This window comes from Lissotriton vulgaris, chromosome 3_1, assembly GCF_964263255.1.
Source record: "Lissotriton vulgaris chromosome 3_1, aLisVul1.2, whole genome shotgun sequence".
In the NCBI taxonomy this organism is placed as follows: Eukaryota; Metazoa; Chordata; class Amphibia; order Caudata; family Salamandridae; genus Lissotriton; species Lissotriton vulgaris.
In genome coordinates, this window is record NC_141689.1 from 2,107,063,965 (window position 1) to 2,107,080,963 (window position 16,999).

The 16,999-nt window shown below is 44.9% G+C and overlaps 1 protein-coding gene across 1 annotated transcript in view; it reads right to left on the reverse strand.

Moving 5' to 3' along the window:
• The window catches only part of SLC10A4 (solute carrier family 10 member 4), a 130,618-nt gene that overhangs the window by 100,183 nt on the left and 13,436 nt on the right, over positions 1–16,999 (reverse strand). The window contains exon 2 of the mRNA XM_086962674.1: positions 11,179–11,389. Coding sequence (XP_086818800.1) covers positions 11,179–11,389 — 211 coding nt within the window. The remainder of the gene's footprint in view (positions 1–11,178; positions 11,390–16,999) is intronic.

A 16,999-nucleotide genomic window follows, 5' to 3' on the forward strand; every position in this document is an offset into this window, starting at 1 on the left:
ACCTTCCGAAAACCCACCACACTCAACAGATCCCCCGCCGCAGCTGGAGCAAAATCACCGAAGACCAGCTGAATACCACCCTCGCCCGAAGTCCACCAGCCGAACCCACCGTCTCCAACACCACCGCACGCATCCTCAGGCGCTGGATCGACGACTGCGCCAACACTCTCACCCCGATCAAGCAACCCTCCAGCAGACATGCTAACAATAAAGTCAGCTGGTTCACCGCGGACCTCCAGGCCTCCAAGCAAACCTGCCGTAAACTAGAGAAGAAATGGAACCGCGAACAGACACCAGACAGCTACGCAGCCCACAAGAACGCCATCCGCCGACACCATCGCCTCATCAGATCCACCAAAAGGTCCTCCTTCAAGGATCGCCTTGACAACAATGCACACAACAACAAAGAGCTCTTCAACATCGTGAAGAAACACTCCAACCCCAGCTCCAACTCCAACGACATCCCACCAACACAAGACCTGTGTGACTCCCTTGCCACCTTCTTCCATCGCAAGATCACAGACATCCACAACAGCTTCAACAACCTGACCACCCGACAGCCACTGACACCTCAGACCCCTCGAACTCCACCCACACTAACCCCGTGCTCACCTGGACCAACATAAGCCACGTCGACACCTTCAAAATCATGAACACCATCCACTCCGGCTCTCCGTCAGACCCATGCCCGCATGACATCTTCAACAAAGCTAGCGCCACCATTGCACCCCAACTCCACAAGGCCATCAACATCTCCTTCGAGACCGTGACCTTCCCGGAGAGCTGGAAGCACGCAGAGATCAACGCCTTACTCAAGAAGCCCAAGGAGGATCCGAGGGACCTCAAGAACTTCTGGCCCATCTCCCTGCTCCCGTTCCCAGCGAAGATCATTGAAAAAACTGTCAATAGACAGCACTCACCTCCACAATGCAGGGATCCGAGACAAGGCTCTGGACTGGACCACCTCCTTCCTCACCGGCAGAACCCAGAGCGTCAGCATCCCCCCTTTCTGTTCCAAAGCCTCCGAGATCATCTGTGGCGTACCCCAAGGATCATCCCTCAGCCCAACATTGTTCAACATCTATATGACCCCACTCACCCATGTCGCCCGTCAGCACGACCTCAACATCATCTCTTATGCCAACGACACCCAGCTGATCCTCTCCCTCACCAAGGACCCCCTCACCGCCAAAACCAACCTCCACGAAGGAATGAAAGCTGAAGTCGAGTGGATGAAGAACAGCCGTCTGAAGCTGAATTCGGACAAAACGGAGGTCCCCACCTCGGCCCCACCCCCTCAGCCTGAGACGACTCCTGGTGGCCGACCGCACTGAGAGCAGCACCGACACCCACCGACCACGCACGCAACTTGGGGTTCATCCTCGACTCAATACTCTCCATGACCAAGCAAATCAACGCCGTCTCATCCTCCTGCTTCAACACCCTCGACATGCTCCGCAAGATCTACAGGTGGATCCCCACCGAAACAAGAAGAACAGTCACCCAGGCCCTAGTGAGCAGCAGGCTGGACTACGGAAACGCCCTCTACGCAGGAGCCTCGATCAAACTCCTGAAACATCTACAATGCATACAGAATGCCTCTGTACGACTGATCCTCGACATCCCCCACCACAGTCACATCACACCCCTCCTGAGAGACCTGCACTGGCTTCCAGTCAACAAGAGGATCACCTTCAAGCTCCTCATCCACGCACACAAGGCACTCCACAACACCGGACCAACATACCTCAACAGGCATCTCACCTTTTACACCCCAAACCGCCAGCTCCGCTCTGCCGACCTCGCCATCGTCCTCTGCATCCGAAGAGCCACCACCGACGGCAGATCGTTCTCCCATCTCGCCGCCAAGACCTGTAATACCCTCCCCATCTTCCTACAGCAGACCCAGGACCTACTGACCTTCAGGAGGCTACTCAAGACCTGGCTTTTCGAGCAGTAGCAGCACCCCCCAGTGCCTTGAGACTCTCATGGGTGAGTAGTGCGCTTTACAAATTTCTTGATTGATTGATTCATTGATCCTGTGCTGCCTTGAATTGCAGCTCGAGTGATTTAAAAAATCCCTCTGTGCTGGGAAAAGGCTATATTTAAACACAAAACCAAATAAGGCTAAGAAAAGGGGGCAACAAGAAAATTAAACATTTATTATTTCACCAACTACATTAATCATCATCAATCATTTCAAAAACACTGTGGTATAATGAAAATTATTTCTACTTTCAAATATAAAGTGGTGTGCCCTGCTGTGCCGTGCTGGAATTGCTAGGTGTCACTTGTACACAAACAAGAACCCACATTTTAGCCATCAGTCAGAAAAAAGCAGCGACCATTGAGGGGGAGGGGGAGGGGGATGGGGGCAGGCGGGCATGCACTGGTGTGGGGAACAGCATGGGGAGATTAAAAGATTAAGTGACTCCCAAGCTGAAAAATGAAGTGGCCGCTGAAGTTTCATGGCAGGAACATGAGCAAAGGGAGGGCAACCAAAAAAAGAGTGCTCTTGAAGTTTGGGAAATAATGTGACGTGTATAAGCACATGTAACAGTGGCAGTCGTCATGGAAGGATACGAAATCCCAAAAGGAGAGACTAGTACATCTATCCACCAATCAAAAACGAGCATTTACAAAGGACAGTAAGAGAAGCCAATTGAAAACATAGGCGGTGCTTAATGCCTATATTCCAGGAACAACATGCCTTGCAGAAAAGCGCATGCGCTGGCCAGGTTTGAACTAAAAACTAAATAGGTATGAGGCAAGAACCTTCCCTCACAGCTGAGATAGCTTCTAAACAGTCTAGCCAGGGTAACCGAAATTATGGGATTAGGTGGTGCCTGCATTTCAACATAAATATGGACTTGCTGCACTTGCCACACAATCCACTATCTGCCATTACTGCTTGAGGAGAGGCCAGCCCTGGACGCAGATGTCTGTCTATACCAAGTCACAAATGTTGTATTGTACACTCTTGCTTAATTTTAAATCCTAATGACGGGCTATAAGTACCTTGCTCCCTACCATAAAGGCCTGATAGCTTTCTGTCTCCAACAGTGATATAAGTAAATCCACGCTGTGTTATTTTCATACTTATTGTTACTTACGCCAGTGGTTCATCTTTGTGGTTTGGCGAAGAAAGAGTTCTTTGCTCCAGGATACTGTCCATGATCATGTGCTGGGCTGAGGAGGAGGGCTGGTTTGTTTTAGAAGCATAGCATGAGGAAGCCACCCTCATCGGCATTCCCCTCTCCTGGCAGTGCACGTTGGTGTATGCACAAGAAGGAAGGCAAGCACAGTGCTACCTAGTATAAACTCTCATCGTGCGAGATGTGAGTTTACTACCAAGCAAACTACATAAGCGGAAGCTCTGCACCTCTTTTTCTTCTGAGAATAATGGAGGGCAGAAAAGAGACACCATGCAGCCACTGAAACAGAAGGAGGGAAGGCATTGACTCTTTCGAAGACCGATTTGGAGCTCATAATTAACGACGCCCTAAATGAGCCACAAACAATGTCTGGCCCAAGATGTGGATGATGGTCCAGATAGTGGTCCTAAAGCGAAGAATATGCAAGGTGCATATTTACAAGAACTTTTGTCACATATTTATGGGGTTAAAAACAAAATCCCAAGAAGACGATCAGGTTTATGCACAGTACAGCGGCCCTGCAGTGTTTGACCCACCTTTACATGATATGATCCAAAATATCTTGCTAAAGTAATTGAAAGATATTGATAAGACAGGCATCTCTAGATTCCTTTATAACAGAGAACCCTTAGAAAAGTTTGAGGAGGAATTTCCTCACGCTGTGAACATGAGTTTGATTCTGTCTGCAATGGTTTCCATCTCTTCTCTATTTTCGGAAAATTCAACATTACCTAATGTGGTGGTTAGAAAAATAGAAAGTGCTTTTGCAGCCTCAACTGTAGATATAAGAACAAGTACTTATGCAACTCAAGTACTGTTGAAAGGCTTCCAATCCAATCTTTATTCAACTGCATGAGAATGGAGATCCAAATCCCAATCTAGGGCATATGGAGCTGTTGGTCCAGTTTCCTCCACAAAAGGTCCTTTAATATGTTGTAGTCAGCCATGAAAGCAGTAGCATATGCAGTGGCAGGAAGATGAACACTGTGGATGAAGCTGTTGAAATTAGATGTTGGGCAAAGAGCTTCAATTCATTATCTCCACTTCCTCAGGCTTAAGCTTTTTGGCCCCAATTGAACAAGATATTACATTAATCTGCGAAAGGGATGATTGTACAACCTTTCAGCATTTTGGCAGGGATAATGTCTTTCATGCAAACATCTAAATAAAGCTGACATTCCTTTAGTGGCAGGGCCCGAGGGACTTTGCAATTAAAAAAAAGTCCTGACAGCAACCAAGTCAGGCTCAAGACTAACAACCAAATTCGTTACTATATGGTCCAGGAAGTAGGGGGAAGGCTACAACATTTTAAAAGACAATCACGCTGTTTAGTTCAAGACAAATGTATCCTGTCTGTTATCAAAGAGACCTATTTTAAAGAAATCAAATAGACTCTGCCAAAGTCTCTTTTTTGAGCTGCGCCTCTTCCACAGGGGGATATCAAAAGCAATCGTAGAACGAATTCAGTCTCTCGTCCAGAAGGGAGCAGTGATATCTGTACCCCAAAGTCAGAAGGGTCAAGGACTTTATTCCATTTTATTCCTGGTTCCAAACCCAAATAGGAAATTCTGTCCAGTGTTAGATCTAAAGACTTTGAACAAAGTTGTCATCTACAGGCCATTCAGAATGATCTCTCTTCAGACTGTGATACCGCTAATTTCCAAGGGGACTTCCCGGCTTCACTGGACTTATAAGATACCTACTTTTGTACAACAATTCATCAAAACCATCAATGTTACCTACGATTTGCAATAGATCAGCATTTTCATTTTCACTTTTTGACTTTCATCCTCCCCAAGAGTCTTTACACAGGTACTTGCTCCTGTTGCTGCAGCCTTACAGTTAGAATGTGTTCAGTAATGAGTTATTTCGGTACCTTGACGATAGTTTGAGGTCTGCTTCTTCTTGTTTAAAAGCAGCAGAAAAGGTGAAGAAAGTATGCAAAGGCATGGAAGATCTCAGGTTCATTTAGAATGCCCACAAATCTCAACTCCTTCCTGCTTAACTCAGACTCCTCATGGAGTGGTCTTCAAAACATAGACCATTTATGTCCATCTTCCAGAGTCAAGGGTTACAGCTTTGCAAGCTCAACCATCAGATCTTCCCTTCTTACAGAGAGTATCGGCCAAGACTTGGTTGAGGGTCCGTGGACTGAAGGCTGCAACAACAGCAGCGATACTATGGGCTTGTCACCTTTTAAAACCTCTGATAAATCATGTGTAAGATCATTGGTTCCCAGAAACAGAAGAATACAAGCAGAAGATTCCTCTGACACAGCACATAGTCCAGGCCCTACAGTGGTGGCTAGTACAAAGCAAATTAAATAAAGGTGATCCTTTACGGTTCCCAGTCCTCATATTCTTAACAACAGATGCAAGTTTGTGATGGTGCAGAGCAACTCTGCAAGGAATCGAAATGAAGAATACTTGGTCCCAGACAGAGATATTTCGTTCCTCCAACTGGAAGAAGTTGTCAGCAATATGGAACACGCTGTGGGCGTCCTTTCCAGTTGCAGGGCAAGAATGTGGTAATTGTTACAGACAATCAAGTGGTGAAAAGTTATATCACCTCCCAAGGAGGAACAAATAACTACACAGCATAGCACAGTGTGTAGTATTGGTTGGGAAAGCATTTGAATTTCCTGAGAGCCATGTACATTCAGTGGTAGAGCAGTTTTCATGTAGACAGCCTCAGTCAAAACATCCTGACCTCAGTGTCATTTCATGTAGCCCAGATTTTGTTCCATCAGATAACTTTTATATCTGGCAATCCGTGTTTAGACCTTTTTGCCTTGCACTTTATTACTCTCCTGCCCAAGTTCTGCATGAAGACATGGTGCCCAAAAGCATGGGCAGTAGATGTTCTGTCAATTCCCTAGCCTCAGAAACTCTTATATGTCTTTACGTTAATTCTTTTTTTCCCAAAAGTAGATACAGGAGTTGAGAGTGACAGAAACTCTAGTAGCTCCATTTGGTCTCTTTGCTCATTATGCCCACTATTGAGTCAAATGGCTGCACAGGGCTCTTATCATCTACCACTAAACCCTCCACCCCTAAAGTATCCAATGTTATCCCAGGTCCAGCTAACACATCTACGTCTCATGATGTGGAAATTGAAAGATCAGGCCTATAACAGAATACGTGTTTAAATTAGGTGGCTATGGGCATTCAAGCTTCCAGGAAGCATTCAAAGTTATACTCATTGCAGATATTTGGAAAATGGTGTTTGGAAAAAAATGTACATCCTGCTGCTTGTGATCTCCTTCCAATGTTATTAATTTTAAGGCATGATGTATTAAAAGATTTGGCTCCATCCACTCTGGCGGCTCAGTGGGCAGCGATCCGAGTCTTCCAAAATCTTGTGATGACATTTCAAAATTAATCAATCCCTTTAGCATTTAGACTGCAAATTGTTTTAGGTTTAGAAAATCGGTGGGCCTTAACCTGGTCCCCCCTTGGGATCTTTGTATAGTACTTGAGACCTTCAGGAAATCCTGTATGCACTTTTGGAATCAGCAGATATTTTGAGCCAAAATTACATTTCTAATTGCAATTACCTCCGCTAGAATGTTATGTGAGTTGTGTGCCTAGTGATATAATGCCCATATCTCTGATTTCTTTCCTGATGGGATGGTGTTCTGTCCGGACCTGAAATTCAAACTGAAAATGCAAACAAAATTACATTTATCATGAGGAACTGTGTTGCCTGTATTCAAAGGAACATCTGGCAATTCTGAGACTATGGCTCTTGATATGAAAAGAGCCTTGAAATACTCAGAAAGAACAAAAGATTGTCGTTTATCAAATTTGCTATTTGTGTCCTATGGTTCTACCAATAAATGAAAACAATCATTTGCAATGCAATAGGTCTCGCATTTACGTGAGTTTCGAAAAATGCAACACCGATTGCATTACAAATGCTAGTTTGTAACAAGGCTAATGCGGTGCTTTAACTTTAATATTGACCGCCCCGCTTTCTTTAGATGAGTCTTGCCTGAAGATAGGGCATGGCGGCCATTAAAGTGAATGCGCGGTATGTGGCGCTTTTACAAAAAAAAACATTTGTTTGTTAAGTTGACAAATGTTTTTTTTGTAAAAGCGCCCCATGCCGTGCTTTCACTTTAATGGCAGCCACACCCCTTTCCTTAGACTCAGCTCGCCTAAGAAAAGCGGTGCAACAGACATTAAATTGTAAGTGTGGCATGGGACAATAAAAAAAAAATCATAAATAGTTTAAAAAAAACATTTGCCCGCGTTTGGCACAGCAAGTAAAGGAAAGGCACGGCTGCCACTATGAGCGTGGCGGCTGTGCTATGTAAAAAAATAATAAAGCTGTTGCGAGAGTGTATGTCCTGCGTGCAACAGCAGACATGCAAATAGCATTAAACAAAATAGTCCTCGAAGGCTGTAATTAAAGCCTACAGAGCAACAACACATGCAAAAGGGAGTGTCCTCATGAGAGGTTCAAATGAAAACAAGGTGGTACTAAGGAGGGACTAACAAGCCTATTTACAAATCAGAAACCAGCATTTACGAAGGACAATTACACAAGCCAATGACAAATATGGGTGGAGAGTTGGCGGAGCTTCAGTGCATACTCCAATACAGCATGCCTCGCAAAGCAGCGCATGCGCTGGCCAGGCTCGTAAAAAGTATCTACTTCCACTTTGAGTAGATGGGTTTGTCAGGGCATATCCCAGCAACATGGAACAGTTGAGGAGCCTGTTCCAGGAAATACACGAGGCTACTCAACAACAGCAACAACAACCTCCCACAAGAGGTTTGGGGATGGACACTTGGTCTACACTGCATCAGGGGCGTAACACAGGCCCCTGCAGCCCCCGCGGTGTGGGGGGGCCCTCACCCTCCAGGGGGCCCCGTCAGCACCGCACTTCTGCTGGGGAGCTCTAGATTGAGTCCAGAGGAGGCCCCTTCACGTACCCTGCAGGGGGGCCACCTCAAGGTTTGTTACGCCACCTCACTGCATGCTTTTAAAAATCATTACAGTGAGTCATAGTCCTTCTCGTTTTAGTCCTGTGCTAACCCACAGTCCCAATGTTGTGAACACCTCCAATGAAATATGTCCATTTGATTCTGGCGTACCGTTTTGTAAAGGACGAGAGTACTGATAGGCTGTCACTAGGACATAAAAGCCAAAAACGAGAATGCAATACAATGTTTGTGACTGAGGGAACATGAATGAAGGGATGTCTCGAAGCGGGCCTCTCCTCAAGCTGTAAGGGCTGGGATGAGGAGGACTATGAGTCAAGGTAAAGAAGTCTACTAGTAAGCATTCAATACCAATCAGTGGGGTGTTTTTTTAAAGAGTTATTTCCTATGAACCTCTACTGTGAACACATAAGAAGCTCAAAACTTAGGAAACGCTTTCAAACATAACTACAATGCACAGAATAAAAGAGGCCCAACTTTTTTTTTACAAAATATATGCATAAATAGAATTTTTTTCTATCAAAGGCAGGATTCTTTCTTTTTTACACCAACCATTTAGACAGGAAAAGAAGAAAAGACAATCTTAAAATGAGATTCATGAGCTTACAAACAAGATAAAATTATTATTACTGGTGAATAACGTTTTGAATATGACCTCTTGAATGTGTTGCTTTCTTTAGTAAGAAACCGATAAATTGTCCATAGTGTAAGGATCTTGTTTACATCAATGTGTATAAAATGTCAAAGCAGAGTATTGTGCCTCTGAAAATGTTGCATTAAATCCCTTTAATTATATAGTATACGTATAATGTGCCTTCCTTTGATGCAAAATGTGCCTATCCTTAACCACATTAATCATTCTTGCCATATAACGTCCCTCTATTACTGAATACATCCAGAGGCCCTGAATATAGCGTTCATAAAGTATTACTATCTTACAGTGGACTATCATGTAAGTATACCTGTGTCTCTTACAGGAGAGCTTGCATTCGAGCTTTTCACATTACTCTAAAGGGAATATGGAAATCGTCCACCTCACACTATAGCTGTTTGCCTCTTTTGCAGCAGAGTTGCTTCAGTCACAAGCGATGTATCGCCTGCACAGTACACCTCCTTCCCAAACAGAATGGCTTTTAACGTCACTGAACAATGGTTTACCTCAGTGTAACGACATCTCTCACAGACTAGAGAGGAATCATGCACCTCACATTAAAATTTGTTTCAAAGTAGATCTATATTCATAGCAGTAAAGTTCCTCTGATAGTGGAGTGGTTTCCTTTTTAAACACCCTTCCATTAGAAAATCCATACAGAAGGCTTTTTAAAAATGCTGAAACCCATATGTCTTCGTCGCTTCACATAATTTTTATAGCACCTGGACACCTCTTCAGAGGTATCTGTAGCGTTTTATAACATTTATTTCATTCATTCATGCCACCCAACTCTGCTTTGTTTTCAGTATGCTGTTCTCAGACACAATGTTTGCTTTACAAGGCAAGGTGGCATTATGTCAGGGCTGCCCTCCCAAGGCATGAAAGGACCATCTGTACAACGTGTGCCTATGTATTATTGCTCATTGAATCATATTATAAATGTCCTGCCATCTTGTATTCCATTTTGTGTAGATTGAACATTTAATCTGATTGTTCAAGCCAGCACAGCCTCATTTTGAAGTTGTTATAGCCAAGCAAGAACAGTAGACTTAGGGCCTCATTACGATGCCAGTTGCACCAACCATCTGACTGCCATTCTCGCAAGCCCTTTCCGACCACCGGGAAGCTTCCCCCCTGCCATATTACGATGCAAATGCTGCTACTGCATCAGTCGCATCTACAGCAGAGCACATATCCCTGAATATGTTGCTGCAAATACGTACAAAACTCATAGAAAACATGTGAATTAGACACATGACATATGTGGGGATATGTCTTGTGCATCATGTACCTCATTGCTGGAGTGTGGCAAAATATGCACAGTCCAATCAATTGGGATACATACCGCATAAGGATTTACTTGGATCATAGTCATCAGGGTTCAGCTACCCAGGTGTAAGGGGGACCTGGATGAATGGATCCGCGGAGGAGACTGCAGGAGAAAAGCGGATTCAGGTGAATAGGCACCCCAAATGCTTTGTTCTCAATGACTCGAGGCAGCGGTCGGACCGCCACGGTCAAGTCACCAGAAACCCACATCGTAATCCAGACAGCAGTCAGAGACTTCTGTACTGCCCTATGGCTGCTCTTTTGCTCCAACCACCATCTCGGCGGTCAGAGAAATTCTGTCGGAGTCGGCGGTCTTTCATCGGTCGGTAAGAGTAAAATGCATGCATCGTAATCCGGTGGTCGGACCCAGTACTTCTGTTGAGAGCACGTGGTCCGACTGCTTCCAATAGGACCATGGAAGCTGGTCTGACCAGCATCGTAATGAAGTCCTTAGTGAGAGTCAGCTTTTCTATCAACGCCCACTGTATAATCTTCTCAAGGCCTTCTCCAATTCGTCCGACAACAAGTGCTAGGCACCTGCATGTTAGTGTCTAGCTTGAATTTCAATTTAAACATGTGTCCTTTCCTCGTCTAACATCATTGAGAAAACATTTATTTAAAGTAAGGTGGAGATGTATATAATTTATCATCATGTGCTCCAACTGATTAAATGGCGAAGCAATGGTCCGTTGATGTGAATCACACTTGAATTTTTTTTATTGCAGGCTAGCTATTTTTGCATTAACCATGTGTCAGACCTCTATGGGTTTTTAGAGTGTCTGTTTTCCTTCGCAGCAGCAATGTGTGCATCGTATGCATGACTTCTCTCAACATGTCAGAGAGAGAGAGTGTGTGTGTGTGTGTCTGTTCATGTGTATGTGGGTGTGTTTATGTATGTAGGCTTGTTCACAAAGGGCCTCAGTGTATGCACTGTGGTAGGTTCCTTTTCTTATACAGCAGCAGTGTTATGTATCATATGCTATTTGGTACACCACACTCAGCAACCCTTCAGTATCTGCACTGTAAACATGGTGAATGTCCTCACAGAGCACTGCTCTCATGGTGTGTGCAGTGCGTGCTACCTGGGACTCACCTTCACAAGCAGGTCAGCAGCTCTGTTGTAGCGATAGCGGATGAGAACCCCCACACCGATGGGCAGCAGGGTGCTGCAGAGGGTGAGGCTGACGGCACCCATGGGCAGGAGCTGGACGAGCGGGGTGTGGATCCAAGCACGGCTGTACACCCACAGGCAGAGTGGCATCAGCAGCAGGGCCAGCAGTGTGGACGAGATGGTCATGATGATGCTGCGGGGGACACAGGGAGCAGAATCGGTTATAGGGCGATGTGGGGCTGCTCAACACAACACTCGGAAAACACAAGGATCAGAGTATGCTGTAACACAGTCTGGGACAGGCAAGTACAACACCCAGAGGACAAAGGAAGCAGAACTCGTTATAATCTGGTGCGGGTTAGGCAAGTGCAACATCATGACAACCCAGGGGGTTGAGAGGCAGTTATAGTCTGGTGTAAAACTGGTGAATATAGCGCCCAGAAAAGGGAATTGAGCCAGTTGTAGTGTGATGCATGACTTTCATAAGAAGGTTCAGGGAGCCAAACCAGTTATAGTGCAAAGTACGTCAGGCAAGTAAAAGATCCTGAAGACAAATGGGTCAGAGGCCGTTATATCAAGGTGCCCATATATCAAGGTGCCCAGCATGTGAGGTCAACGTTCAGAAGACACAGTAGTTAGATACCGTAATAACACAATACCCAGAAAACACATGGAGCATAGAAAACTACAGAATGTTGCGAGACAAATGAGTATTTTTTGTTGCTGTGTGGACAGGCAACCACAACACCCAGAATACTAAGTGGATAGAGATGTATATAGTTCTGTGTTAGGCAGACAAAGACAATACACAATGAACACAAATACCAGAGCCATTTAAAGTGTGGAGTAGGTGAGCACAACAACCAAAGGACATAGGAGCAGATTTTATAGCTAAAAAGCACATTATGACACAACACCCAGAGGACACAGATAAGAGCGAGTTATAGCATCCTGTAGAAATGTACAAATCAATAATGGATGGAATGCTTGAACTAATCTCAGCAACTGGTAATAACTCACTCCAGCCGCAGCCAAGTCCATCTTTATTTTGTACACCATGTCACCTCAGTTTGGACCCAGCCATATGCAAATTAGTCTTGACTCTACTCTAGTGGGAACAGTCCAATCCGAATTGCCAGACCAGAAGTGAGTACAACACTTAGCACTCACAGCTGACTTAGCCTTTAATAGCATAGTGTAGAACAGACAAACAACAACTTAAGACATTTTGGATTGAGCTGGTGATAAGGTCTCATGTAAAAAGTCATTTTGAGGTTGCAAACCATTAAAAAGTTATCAACGCATCAAATAAGGTGGTGACTTATTTGCAATGGGGAATCTGTCCATGTTGGATAGCTTCCTCTTTGGAATTTGTGTCGGATGGCTTTGAGGGGAATAGCCAGTGGTCCCACTCACCGTACCCCCCCACCCCCCACACCTCCATATCTTCCCTAACAGGAAATATTTTTTTTTAAAGCAGGACCTATTCCTTTGAAGGGTACAGGCTGCTTAAAACAAAATCTAAAAAGACACAGGGGTTTGATACAGGTGTGAACACCACAAACGGAAGACACAGGGACAGAGCTGGCTGTACCCAACAACTATAAAGAAACTGGGAGATGAACAGGTATTTGGAGGGGATTATTGTGTTTTATTGAACAGGCTGGCACAACACCCAAAAGAAATGGAGGGCACAAACTGACAAGGCAAGCGGCACAAAGTCCATAAGACAAGGGGTTGGGCAGAGTCAGCTATACCCTAGTGCTAAACAGGTGACCAGAAGAAACAGGGAGGCAGAGACAGTTATAGTGCAGAGGAGCGCAAGCAAGCATAACATACAGAACACATAGGGGGTTGAGCCAGGGTACAGCTGGTTATACAGCGGTGCAGCAAAGACGAGAAAAATACCAAGAGGGCACTGGGGGCAAAGCTGGTTAGAAAGAGCCACAGGACAGGTGAGCACAACACCCAGAAGGCACAAGGGGAAAATCTGGTTGTTGTGCTCTGCTGACAAGGCACATTTAGAGTGTGATGCCTGGCATGTGGTCACATGTCCTAGAGGAGGCAATACCTATACAGTTCTCCTTCTTTAGTGTACACGAAATACATAATTTCTTATTGCCAAAATCAGAGATAACTTGAGATAGAAGTTTGCCAGACCAAGGAAACATTATAATTCTTTAAAAGACGTGGGGGTGATGCCAGTCCAAAATAGCACATATTATGTTTGGATCCATTGCTAACCTCTGAGCAGCGAGGCAGTGACCAAGATTATCAATTTTATCTCTCTCAAATTTGCAGTTCTCTGGCTTGCAGTGTAGATAGTGAAAATGAGGATGAGACAGGAATTACCAGATGTGTTTCCTGAGACTACTAATTAGGATAGCTTCTAGGTAAACCACAATGAATTGGTTCAGTAAATCTGCAAGATCATAGTCTATAAACCTTTGAAGGCGGGAAGGTGCATTCCACCGAACAAATGGCATGACACAGTACTCAAAGTGACCAAAGGTTGTATGAAAGGTCATCTTACTGCCACTCCCTTGATTTAAATTAGATAATATGCCCCACAAAGTTCTAACTTAATGAAGACAGATGCTTCTTGAAATAATTCGAATATGTCTGTGGTATGTAGTAATGGAAAGCTGTTCTTAATAATGATCATATTCATCACTCTATAATCTATGCAAGGCTAGAGTTCTTTCAATTTCTTGGGTCCAAAAAACATTGATGCCCCAGCCGGAGATGTCCAATGTGTGATAAGCCCTTTCTGCTAGTTCACCTATATTTATTAAGGGCTTCCTTTTCAGATTCTGACAAAGATTACATTTGCCCAAAAGAATGGGAACATCACAATCTGTGGGAATCGCACAGTCAAACTCCAAATGCGGAGCAAGGGTTAGAACTATGGGTACAATTACGATGGCGGGGGCGTAACGGTATGCGGGACCGTCCATCAGGGATGCGGCTGTCCCGCACCTGGAATTAGGATGCCACCACGGCGGTTGCATCACCTATTTCCAGCATTGTGGCAGGCGGTGCTCACAGCACCGTCCGCCACAATGTTGGGAATGCACAGTGTGCATTAGCGTGCACAAGTTGGCAGGCACTGTGCGGTGCCTGCCACCTTGTCCATGCCAAGGTACCCCCCATGTTCACCCCCCCACCACCCCAACATCTTGGGGGCCCGCTACGGCCTCCAACAGCGAAGACCGCATGCCTTTCCATGGCAGCAATGCCGCCATGGAAAGGCTGCTCTCCGCTGGCATCCTGATATGGTTGGCGGTGTCTTCCTGACACCGCCACCATATTGTGGCAGTTTTCCGCCCGTTCGACGTGTCGACCGGTGGAAAAGCGGTGGGTGGTCTTCCCGTCCGCCGCGGACCCCACAGCCATCCTAATGTGACGGGGGTCAATCATGGAAGGATGGCGGGCATATCGCCTCCGCCGGGCCGGCGGGGGCAATCTGCCCGCCATCCTAATAGGCCCCTATGTGTTTTTGTAAAACATTTTAAAAATCCCATGCCAGCCACCCCAAGGCCCCACTTTCACCACCAGACATGAATATAGTAGACCTACTACTAATGATTGCAACCAAATTCATTCTGCTCACATGGAAGTCAGCCCACTGCATTTCTTTCCCACACGTGGTGGACATGGTTCTCATACATCGGGATGAACATGCTACTAGTATTAATCAGACTGACGTCCTGTATAACTTACTTAAAATACAGTACACCGTAGACAGATTTATACAAGCATTGAATTTGCCACTGCCCTCAACCGCCACCTAATCATAGTAAGTTCCACTCCCAGTCCTACTTGCCTTACAGGTAGTCTCCTAACTACCACTCCCCTTGCCCCTATTCCAAAAAAACATTTTCCACCATCCCTTCTCCAAACATCTCAATCTCACGAGGTACAAAGCGTACTTTCGCTTTACTTACCACACAAAACCACTTGGTACTGCCTTCACATCTATCAATTACTGCTCTCACCTTCTATTCCACATTGTCCCACTTACTGCATTACTATATTACCCTGCTTTATACAATATGCTCGACTATTGTTTCACTACTTATTTTCCCTCAAGTGCAGAATGTTATTTACTATTTTGTTTTATTGTACCTCCCTTGTGGCTCCAGTTTGTCTGCACCCCTTCCTTTTAGAATTATTCTTTCTTAATTTAAAAATATATTGAAAGGTTTAAAAAACCTTTGCTGTGGCCTGCAATGGACCTGAAGCAATCTCCCTTAAAGAGGCTTCAACTGGAAAATAATACCTTTCAGGAGCATAACAACTGCCTCAAAAAAAGTGCGACGATATGGACAAGGCCGGACTGGGAACTAAAACCGGCCCCGATAAAGTGCTCGCACAGCCCCCCAGGGGATTGAGGGTGTGGACGAGCTCTTTGCCAGGGCTGGTTTGCGGACGATTTTGTTACAGGGACGATTTTGCAGCTATGCTGCAAAAACGGCCCTGTAACAAAAACAGCCCCAGGGGGCCAAAACCGGCCTCTACCCTTGCGGCCCACTGGGGGAATGCCCGGTGCCCGCTACGGCCAGTCTGGCCCTGGATATGGAGATAGTGTGGGGAGTCCAGTTAATGTAAGAACTGTGACATTTGAGCCACAGAAACCCATATATAAAGACATTCTCAGGAGAGACAATAATATCAAAGGAGACAGTTTCATTGTGATACCCAATAGAAACATTCCAAGTAATGGAAATCTCATTCACCAGTTCAGGGAAAAGTCGTAAACAATTGAATTTCTGGATTTGTTCTGGGATGACCTCAAGTTTCATCCAGATGCATCCAAAAAACTCCTGACTAAAGGATGGGGTTATTACAGAAAGCTTTGGTATTTGAATATTGCTTTTCTGGGTCACGAGATTGACCAGGCTAGGGAGCTTGACAATATCCGTCCTCTTCTCCCTCCCAATAGACAGATTCTGCCATTATTCTGATCTCAAAATGATTCCTCAGGGAAATCCCTCACAAAATGACGAGGAACAAGGACAATTCATACATAACCCAGCCTTTCTACTCCGCTCCTTTTTACCTTCAGAAAGTGGGCAACAAGCTGTTCCCGTTTGTATTGTTTCCTCCAAATAGGATGACTGTGCTAAACTTATTGAGTGTTCAATTTGTCTTAAAGTGAAAGTACAAGATTGATAGCTGGCTCAGATTCCCTTAGTCTTTCGCTGTTCCATCTTCTTCTTACAGAGTCTGTGTTCAATCAACATAGCCATTTCAATTAACTCCAAGAGGATTTTTGGACATGAATACTTCACTAGTAGGGGTGTGTGAATTGTGTGTAATTTGCTGTTGTGTAACTAGATTACATTTCTGCAAAATTACAATAAAATATGCATAATTGTGGGAAATGCGAAACTGGCAGCTGGAGCTGTATTTTAGCATAAAATATATACTCGCACCACTTTGGATGTGAGGATGCATCTTGCACTGAAAGAATAGGGCAAAAACAATTACCATAACCAACAGCCTCCTCCACTCTGCCATTTGAGTTCTTCCGTGTGCTTGTGGTAATTTTCTACTGTGAACGAGCATTTATGGTAATTTATTTTTACTGCAAATGGCAAGTAGTTACGCATTGTGGTGTAATATCGTAATTTCGAGGATTACATGAGCCGATTAATAAGTTGGTCTCTTATTGCTTCAAAATGTGAATGCAGCGTAAAAATGCGCTGGAAGCAGTCTTAGCACCCCGAGCGCTAAAGATCGGTTGCAATCCTTCGTGCAGCCCACGGTGGTGGTGAGTGGCTTGTCGTCACCATCAACT